The 10477-nt window shown below is 31.7% G+C and overlaps 2 protein-coding genes across 3 annotated transcripts; both read right to left on the bottom strand.

The window, feature by feature from the left end:
- Window positions 1-1135: 1135 nt before the first annotated feature.
- Window positions 1136-2553, bottom strand: LOC145113438 (uncharacterized). Its single transcript, XM_079049529.1, has 3 exons — window positions 2364-2553; window positions 1576-1736; window positions 1136-1454 (listed from the first exon to the last, which is right to left on the bottom strand). Exons 2-3 carry the CDS (start codon window positions 1696-1698, stop codon window positions 1395-1397), a joined length of 183 nt encoding a protein of 60 aa, XP_078905655.1. The 5' UTR covers window positions 1699-1736; window positions 2364-2553; the 3' UTR covers window positions 1136-1394.
- A 2568-nt stretch (window positions 2554-5121) lies between these two features.
- Window positions 5122-8923, bottom strand: LOC145111318 (transcription factor TGA2.3-like). 2 transcript variants are annotated; one of them, XM_079047606.1, is made up of 12 exons: window positions 8771-8923; window positions 8436-8543; window positions 8107-8186; window positions 7928-7995; window positions 7395-7511; window positions 7242-7319; window positions 7117-7176; window positions 6915-6992; window positions 6611-6653; window positions 6085-6356; window positions 5732-5980; window positions 5122-5523 (listed from the first exon to the last, which is right to left on the bottom strand). In XM_079047606.1, the coding sequence occupies exons 2-12, from the start codon at window positions 8531-8533 to the stop codon at window positions 5377-5379; spliced, it is 1290 nt and encodes a 429-aa protein (XP_078903732.1). In that variant the 5' UTR covers window positions 8534-8543; window positions 8771-8923; the 3' UTR covers window positions 5122-5376. The 2 variants fall into 2 exon arrangements, with proteins under 2 accessions (XP_078903732.1, XP_078903731.1); XM_079047605.1 differs by having other exon boundaries at window positions 6608-6653; window positions 8771-8922.
- Window positions 8924-10477: the final 1554 nt, after the last annotated feature.

Raw genomic sequence — 10477 nt, 5'->3', positions numbered from 1 at the left:
AATTCAAAATGATGTCGTTTGCCACAAAAGTACATAAGCTTACGTTCGAAAATGTTTTACAGCTGTCTACTTTATTACTCATTACTTCATGATTATAACATCTACTTTTTTTTTTTTACTGTTCCTTTCAAGATAAATAAACTCGATATCAATTACGATATTAAGACACCGTTAACATTTAAAATCCAAGGTGATAATTTTCACGTGTACTCGAAGCATAAGTGTCCCACATGAAAGCAACTCGACCTTTAGTTTTTTTGTCGATATTATTATATTAACAAACATAAAAGTGTACATCAAAACCGGACCACTCCCTCATTCCAAACAAACAACCATCCACTTTTCACGACAAATCCATTTCCCAAAAGATTAAAAATGATCGACACATGAATGGATGGAAAATTTTCACCATTCGGGTATGATTTCCCTTGGTCTATAAAAAAATATGTTGAATCCTTCAAATATTTATGCCTAAAACCTACATTGAAAATGCATACCATAACCATACAATAAGTTGCATTCTAGTGAGGAGAGTTTAATGGTTGAGATGCATAAGAATTACATACAAAAGGTCTATGATACAAACCTTGACACATCCACATGAAGGGCCTTGGGATGAATTTGATTCTCTCATGTGTGTGTTTGTTACACTGGACATGACAAAACATAACGACCTTATACTGTATTTGACATACACTTGGCATGCATTGAACTAAGATTTAAATTGATATCAACAAACGTTGCAGATACAGGTTGGCCCTAAAATGTTATTGGAGCAGGTGGAGGGTTTAAAGTTACAAGGTATATAATTAATTATAAAAGTACGAGTTGATAAACATTTGTACTAAAATATGTAATCAATTGTCTATTTTTCAACTTTATGATTCGCACCAAGAGTTATGAAAGAGGGATGATGTTTCGGGAACCAACACTAAGACTAACAAAATAAGAAGATGGAGTGAGGTTCATCTCATAAATAGCCACCAAAAAAGAAACAAACCTCTTTTTATGAAGTTGTGAGGATTGTCATTCTATATATGAAGTAAAGAAGCCATGTGAGCCACATTCACTTGATAGGAAAACAAAATAGACAACACAACTACTATCTAATTATCTACCCCACTCACACATGATATGCAAAATTGCTGATAGCAACACTACCTACTTTAACATAAAAACAAAATTTTAATTCCCCTACCCCTGTCTTTTCTCATCTCAACACTTCATGTTTATTTTTTTTGTTAACCATAGGTGAAATGGCATGTGATATATCCTACAACCTCGGATCATAAATGTGTGAATCAAATTTTATGAATTCAAAGGTGAATACACAAAAGAAATACCCTTTAACAATAAGAATGATTTTCTATATAAATTTAACCCTCCATGGAATTTCATCCTGATGTTGAACTGTTTGCTAGAGTAGCTTCACGCTCCTGACGCCTATGTTCTCTCTGTAACAATAGGATTGAAATTCATATATATAAAAAAAAAACATTTAAGTTCTCTTTTACTATTTGGATGAAAACTTAGAAAGCAATTGGAAACAAAGATAAGAAGAAGAAGTATACATACCCTTCGTTCCCAATAAGGGAGAAAGCAGACAAAATCATAGACAGGAGTGATTGTTGACACCAAAACAACATTCAGTCCAGTAAATAGCAAAAGTGCTGCCATAGGACGTGTTTTATGTGGCATCTTTATCTATCTATCTATCTTCAACCTTACTTACACCTCTGAAAAAAAACCATAAAACTATGGTCATAATTAATTTGGTTCCAAATGTCAATGTTATTTGATTTCTATGTGAGCTTCTAGCAGAAAATTCCACACTTTTCCCATTATCTAGTGATTCACTCGAACTGAAACACATGATAGGCCTTGATTGCATAAACTTCTTACTAAGTCGCGTTCATAGATGCTTTTGATTCTTTTGGTGAGATTCATATAATATGAAGAAATGTATGAATGCGGAAAATCCACGATAAGGACATTGGCTCAACTTGCTTGCTACTGCTAGTAATTTAGATTTGCATTCCAATCGATGATAACAGTGATAGAGATTCACTAGCATGATTTTAATTCTGGTCAATTGCTAGTTCATATATCTTCGGTCTAAAAACCTAATAAGAGTTTCTGGTTCACTTCCTAGAGCATAATTTCATAGCTTCTATTCTTCCCAACTATGTTTAGACCATTCAAAGACTCAAACAACATCTTACAAAATGGAAAAAGATCATAAATCGGTAAGTAAATCATATATAAAATGCTAGGGTTTAATCGTTGACATGTGTATAGTTTCAACATCGAAATAGATGCGACCGGTTTAAGGAAGAAGAAAGATGAGGCGACAGAAACGTTACCTGATACGAAGATGGGGCGAGCAGAGCAGAGGTCCGACCGATGGTAGAGGCGAGGCGACGATTAGTCCGACCAAATGGTCTCGAGGTAGAGAAATATGACCTGATCCTTTTTCTTTTTTTGGGGTTTCTTTACGCCTTGTTCCCGAGTTTTTTCCGCAGTTCGAGAAATGAAAGAAAAATTTTAAGTTTTGTGTTTCCGAGTTAGGAAGAAAAAGAAAATAAAACTTCAAATTTTCCTTCTACTCACTTTTTTCCAAAAATCCTTCCCTTCCCCTCACTTTCCTTCCATTAATGAAACTCGGGAACACGGTTTTTTTTCGCCACCCCTCACTTTCCCTCCGTATCCTCCCATTTCTCTCCTTAAGTAGGACTCGGGAACAAGGCATTAGTGCTTTGGTTATTAAAAATTTCTAGTTTTTAAATTTTTTTAAGAAAAATAAAAAATTTAAAAAAGAAAAAAAAATTCCTTTTGTTCAATATTTTTTTTTTCATAAGAAAATAGAGTTTCTAAATTTATAAATTATATATTTGATTCCATACTTTTCTATTTCAAAACTTTGTTCTAAAATATAAAACTTACACAGTACACACTCCCATCATATCATATATTTTAATGTTGACAAAGCAATAACACAAAATGTTATTTTTGACTAAATAAATTAATAAAAATGTTATGCAAAATGTAAGAACATAAAGATTTTTTTGTAATTTTTTTTTATAATTATACGAGGACTATTTCTATAAATTTTACATTTCCTCTGTTATATATGGACTATTTTTATAATTTTGTCTATTTCATGCAAAATGCAAGGAACCAAGACCTTCTATAATTTACTACTAGTCGAAATCATTTTGTGATTGCTAATTAATAACATTTTAACATCTATGTGATTTTTTCTCGGAAGAACTGTATTTTGATGGTCCTTAAAAAACAATGGTGCTAAATGTCATGTAATATATTAAATATTTTATTATTTGAAATAACAAAAATAAGAAAATGAAAACAGATAGAAAATATACATTCAAATACGTTTTTTAATTTTAATCAAATGTGTTTCCAAATTTGTCTCCATTTATTTTTCTAAAAACTTTTACAAGAAAACTGAAAATAATTTTTTACAACAAAATACATCTTTTGATCTATTATTTCCCTTCCATTCTACTCGGAACACATAAAATGCATATTTCCCTTTTATTCTTTTCAAACTCGAAAAGATGAAATAAAATCTCTCTCTCTCTCTCTCTCTCTCTCTCTCTCTCTCTCTCTCTCTCTCTCTCTCTCTCTTTTCTTTGCTAAAATTCAGGATTAGGGATGAGCATATGGACCGGGGCGGCCGGAACCGGTCCCGGAACCGGAACCCGATGGAACCGGTCGGGCCGGGACCGGTACTATAATTTCGTCAATTTTTGGAACCGGGACCCGGTAAGAACCGGTCGTTGGAACCGGCCCAAAACCGGGAACCGGACCGGATAACTCACTCAAAATTTAAAAGTTGCATAACTCACTCAATTTAACTTTGTTTGACCTGAATCTTTTTCCTACATGTAGATTATGATTTGTAGTTAAGTTTAGACTATAAAAACGCTTTATTTGGTTAAAAATTGAATGAGTTACAAGCCCCGCAAAGAAGGATGTCAAATCAGAATTTTTTTATGTTTCAGCAATTAAATGTAATATGACTTTGTTGTTCAAATGTACATAACTCACTCAATTTAACTTTTTTTGACCTGAATCTTTTTCCTACATGTAGATTAGGATTTGTAGTTAAGTTTAGACTATAAAAACGATTGATTTGGTTAAAAATTGAATGAGTTATAAGCCCCGCAAAGAAGGGTGTCAAATCAGAATTTTTTTTTTATGTTTCAGCAATTAAATGTAATCTGACTTTGTTGTTCAAATGTGCATAACTCACTCAATTTAACTTGTTTTGACCTTAATCTTTTTCCTACATGTAGATTAGGATTTGTAGTTAAGTTTAGACTATAAAAACGTTTGATTTAGTTAGAAATTGAATGAGTTACAAGCCCCGCAAGGAAGGGTGTCAAATCAGAATTTCTTTATGTTACAACAATTAAACGTAATCTGACTTTGTTGTTCAAATGTGCGTAACTCACTTAATTTAAGTTTTTTTGACCTGAATATTTTTCCTACACGTAGTTTAGGTTTTGTAGTTAAGTTTAGACTATAAAAACACTTGATTTGGTTAAAAATTGAATGAGTTACAAGCCCCGCAAGGAAGCGTGTCAAATCATACAGGTTCCAAAACCGAAAACTGGCAAAAACCGGACCCAGAACCGGAACTGGTAGAACCAGAACCGGTAGAACCGCCGGGCCGGTTCGGTTCTTGATTTTGGCCGAAGCCGGTTCCCGGTTCGGGTCCGGGTCGGGCCGGTTCGGTCTGTTTGCTCATGCCTATTCAGGATGATTCGGCTAGGTAGGGTTCCTTTACCCTTCAAAGACACCGCTTTGTTCATTTCAAAGGTTGTATCAAATGCGTTGAATGCAAACCAATTCACAAAGATATGGTTGACCAATTCAAAGGTCTAACACTTAAGAATGGTTTCATTAAGAGGTTATCAAACAACCCATAAGTAAAAACACCACCTTGGACCCACTATTTAGATCATAAACTCAGTCAAATATTGCAGGAACTAAATATTACTAGATGCAAATCACATTAATGTTTAACAACCACAGGCACATGTAGCATGAAACATCCTAAACATACAAAACACTTTATCTCCCTTTTAAAAGAAGTCAACAAAACTAACAAATATACTAATATCTTTAAAAACACATAGTTCTAAAGGGTTGTAAATATAACAACCACCATGTTTCTTCCATAATAATCACAAAAACAATCCACTTTATTTTCTTGCTACTCCTACTTTAACACTAACAATATCACTGTCACCTATCTTTAAACAACCACACTTGAATTAAGAATTACAAAAAACAACTGTACATAAAAATTACACTCCCTTCACTTTTACAAATCACCTTCCTTCATTCTCACTCTTGTGGGCGAGCAAGCCAAAGTGTACTAAGAGCACGAAGCCGAGAAAAGTAATCATTAATTGCAAGCAGTGCACGTGCTGATTGCCGAGTCGTCAGTATTGTATGCATTTGTTGCAACGTCTTTTCCCTCAAATGATCCGCCTGGGAGTGGGACCCACCACAAACATAAAGTAAATCCTTACATTACTTTCAAAAGATACTGTTTCTTTTTTACTTAATAGACTAGTACTTTCTGTACTTGATGCAGAAAGTACGCCCTAATAGGGAAAGTTTTCCCTGTTAGGTCATTTTGCCTGTCAGTTTCTTAGATATTTTTAAACATTATTTTATTGTGGAAAAGAAGGTCTACCTGGCGGAGAAAATTTTCAAGTGAACCGAGTTTTCCCATGGCCATGGCCATTTGACCCATGTAGTTAGCCATACCCGAAGATCCAGCTGGCACAACGGGTGCATCACTAGCCAATGTTTGGGCTAGAGATTGCTGCAATGCATCCATTCCTTGTGATAGAGCTTCTTCTGCTTGAAGTGATGTTTGTTGTAAATGATCAATGCTTGCCAATTGTTGTTCTGTTAGTGGCTCCAAGTGACTCACAAGTAGCTGCATTGCCATTTGTGCAAAAAAAAAAAATTAAAAAAAAAAAAATTCGCGCTGATAAAATGTATAGAGATAATAATAAATGAAAGTACATTGCTATTTCTTGCCTTGAGTAATTCGGATGAACGGAAGCCACCAATCCATAGGAAACAACGTTCTGCAGGTGATGTCCACATTCCATAAATGATATGAAAAACATCGGCTTTTGCTGCAGTTCTTTTGAGCCTAAAAATACCATTGAAATGTGAGGTGGCATTTTCTACTAAAGAACGAAGCTCATTGTCACTTCTATGTGAAGTGACAGCTGTCCTTAGCTCACTTATATGTTTGCTTTGCTCTTCCAACCACCGAGAATATTCTGCTACAAATGCCAATGACCCTGTACAATCATATCATGTAACTGTCAATCAAGGAAAAAAAAGATAGAAAAAGTTATCTGAATACAAAGCAATTTTCACTGCTATGATTGGGTAGATTTTTCAAAGTATAAACTCCTAATAAGAAACAATTTCTTAATAAGAATTTTATTCGACTTTCATTTAACCCTTTTAGGTTATGAAAAGTAGATGCTAGTTCTTGTATGCACGTTATACGTATACAAGAAACTGAAAGATTTGTACATAACATTACCACCATTTGGTTGCGTTTGATCACTTGAATTAGAAATCACAACACCCTACAAAAGTAAAAAATAAAAAATAGAAAAAAAAAATCAAAAATTGGTGAAGATTTATCGAAATCACATAAGTCAATAGAAGCCGACTTAACGGGCTCAATACGAAATTACTTGATGAAAAAAGAACGACTTAATAGACAGTTGATCAAAAGAGGCTTTCCCATTAAGTCCTAACTTTTTTCAAAATTTGCTCACATTTGTTTTTTTCCTTCCACTTTCTCAAATATTCTTTAAGCATTATTTACAAATTTGCCCTCATACCTGCTTTCGAGCTCGTTGGACCTCTTGCTCTAGCTGAGTTAGCTTCAATCGACTATTTTCCAATTGTTGCACATATGCCTACACAGTAAAACACAAAAAGAAAAAGAAAAAAATATTTAATTTCACTTTAAGGTCTCCTTTTCATTCATGGTACCTTTTTTTTTTGTCAAAATTTAAACCAATTACTTGTAAATTATTTTACCTTTTTCCTCAACCTACTCTTTCTGGCTGCCTCACGATTCTGAGCTAGTCGCCTTAATGTCTATAAATTTAATACAAAAAGTTAGAAAAATATTAATAAAGAATAACATACAAAAAAAAAATTACCTTTTGTTCTGGAAATTTTTCTTTTTGTTTGTCACTAGAACCAGAAGCCATAAACGGATTAGATGGAACAATATCAAACTGCATTCAAGATAAAAAAAAAAAACATAAATCATAATTGAATTCCAATTTGAAAAAAATATAATATTTTTTTACGCTTTGATTGTTGTCATCAGGGTCCATTTCAGTGGAAGTATCTGTGTGTGGACTTCCATCTCCCATAATATTAGATTCTAACCAGGCCTCACGATTACTATTTTGCCCTTGTAACATCTGAAACACAACACTTATTGGAATTAGCATCAAACTCCATAACCAATATTAATAGCAATGTACTTTTATTTATTTGTGCATTGTAGCATCTTACTTTAATTTCTTTCTAGTTTCTATTACATCACTTTACTTCCATTTTTTATTTTATTATTAATACATTATACTTAGAAAAATCTATCAAAGTTACGTTATTTTCTTCTTATTATGGCATTACTACAATTGGGCAGATTGTGAAACAGGAAGAAATGAACATATGATGATGCTATAATAAAGAAACCAATAAAATGTATAATGTTGTTTCTTGCGTTTAACTCTTTTAATTTAAGAATTTATTTTAATTTTTTTCAGAATTATAACAGTAAATACAAAATTTAAACATAAAAGTGAAATCATATTGTCAAAACATCAAAAATCACCTTATCATATGTTCCAAATTGGAGATCAGGGTGGACAGATTGATTGATCAAAGCTGTGGAGTTGTAAACTGAAAAACAAGAAAACAATGGAAAAGTTTCAGAAGCAGATTCACTTCAAGAAAGCAACAAAAAAAAAACGAAAAAATAAATTAACTTTATAATTTATAAATTATAATTACCTCCACGAAATCCAAGTGAATGTTCAGGCGACCCGAAATTAGAAACTCGGGAGGATTGGCCAGCGTTACTCTCTACACCACTGATTACATATAAAAACATTCAACTCAATTACTCAATCACATGACAATATATTTGAAAAGTAACATATCAATCAAGATTATAATTGATGGAAAAAAAAAGATTGAAAAAAGGCGCTATCAAACGACTTACTTTAACCTTTCTTTTTTCACTTTCAATAGTTGGGTCTGATTTATAAAGATTAATCAAAAACTACCACAAACACTTGAATTATTTTACTAAGATTAGAAGCAAATAGAGAAGAGATTACTTTGAATTGGAGATGGGTATCTGAGAAACAAAGCTAGGCATCGAACCACCAACACTAGTATTAGCTTTTCCACCAACCTTCAAGCTTTTGCTACCCATAAATCATCATCTTGATAAAACAATCCACAGAGAACATTTTCCCAGAATTCAGAAAATAAAGGGATGACAAAAAAAACCCAATTCCACTCAATAAAGAACAGAAAAAATGAAACCTTTATGCTTTAAAGCATTAAAGAACAACACCCACAAGAATTAGACTTATTTTGATCCATAAAAACCTCAAAAGATACTAAATTTACTTCAAATCGATTACAGAACAAGTCTCAAGAACATTACCTCAATCCCCAGTTCAAAACGGAGACATAATTCGAAGCTTTCAGGAAGCAAAATGGATCTTGTTGACTTACGGGGTCATGTGCTATTTAAACCGAGCAGACTTTATTTATTTATTGAAATATGTATTTGTGTGAAAATCAAGCAGCCCCACTAACAATTTTTCAGCATCTTTCGTATTTTTGAATAAAATATGTTTGTTTTGTTAGCATTCGTCACACCCACCGATGCTTTCAATGTTTTAATATCACACTTCTTGGGTCCAAAATCAAGACACGTAGTATAAAAAGGGGTAATCATATAATAAACAAAACATTTACTTTATTAAGACAAAATTACAAAAATGGTCCCTGTGGTTTACCAAAAGTCACAAAGTCAGTCCCTATTAAATTTTTTTGATGCAAATGGTCCTTGTGGTTTGCGAAACTTGCAAAGTTGGCACTTTTTACTAACAGCGTTAGTAAAACGCCGTTAGGGACTAAATCTGTAAGGGCATTTTCGTCTTTTCAAGTATAGAAGGACTGAATTCGTGACATTTGAGAAACCACAGGGACCATTTTTGAAATTTGTTTGAAAAAATTTCAAGTATAGAAAGACTGAATTCGTGACATTTGAGAAACCACAGGGACCATTTTTGAAATTTGTTTGAAAAAATAAATTAATTTGCTGAAGGAAGGGGGAAGGCTCAAACTCACAACCTCCACCCCCTTTATTTGACCAAAACCTTAACCAATTGAGCTGATTGCTCACTTGGTTATAACACCCTAAAACTAATTTATATAATAACAAAAACGTTAATATTTAAATAATAAATAAATTACAAAAAACATTTTTTTTACATAACTTTTTTTTAAATAAAATAAAAAGTATTTTAGTTGTATTACAAAAAAACAAATAATTTGTATGTATTTTTATGTATTTATTTTACGTAAAATATATTTTTTTATTTCTTTAAAAAATAAGTTTTCGTATAAAAAATATGTTTTCGTATATTATATTTTTTTTTATTTCTTTGACATAATAATAATTAACACTACTCATGACATAAAAAAAATATATTAATTATTTTGGGTCGCTAGTTCTAAAATACGTATTTCATCTTTTTTTAAATACATATAACTGAAAAACGGTTTTCAGAAAACCGATTGGACCAATCAGTTTTCTGAAAACCGTTTTTCGGTTATATGTATTTAAAAAAAAACATAAAAAGTCTATTCGGTTATATATCTTATTTAAAATACGTATTTCATCTTAATTGCAAGTTCTAAATCGTATAATTGAAATGAAGATGAAAAGAAATAGTGATACATCTTTTTAAAATAACGATAATTAATATTACTCTTGAAATAAAAAACAAATCGTATAAATTGTTTAGATACATAACATAATCGTTGTTAAGTTGTTTTTAATACATATAACCGAAAAAACGGTTTTAGAAGTAGCGGCTCAACAGAATTTATATATTTTTTTATGTCATGAGTAGTGTTGATTATTATTATTTCAAAGACATAAAAAATATAATATACGAAAACATATTTTTTATATGAAAACTTATTTTTTAAAGAAATAAAAAAATATATTTTACGTAAAATAAATACATAAAAATACATACAAATTGTTTGTAAAAAACAATTTTTTTTGTAATACGACTAAAATACTTTTTCTTTTATTTAAAAAAAAAATTATGTAAAAAAAATGTTTTTTGTAATT

This window comes from Lactuca virosa, chromosome 5, assembly GCF_052849685.1.
Source record: "Lactuca virosa cultivar CGN04683 chromosome 5, Lactuca_virosa_CGN04683_v6, whole genome shotgun sequence".
Lineage (NCBI taxonomy): Eukaryota > Viridiplantae > Streptophyta > Magnoliopsida > Asterales > Asteraceae > Lactuca > Lactuca virosa.
This window is presented reverse-complemented; position numbering and strand designations above follow the sequence as displayed.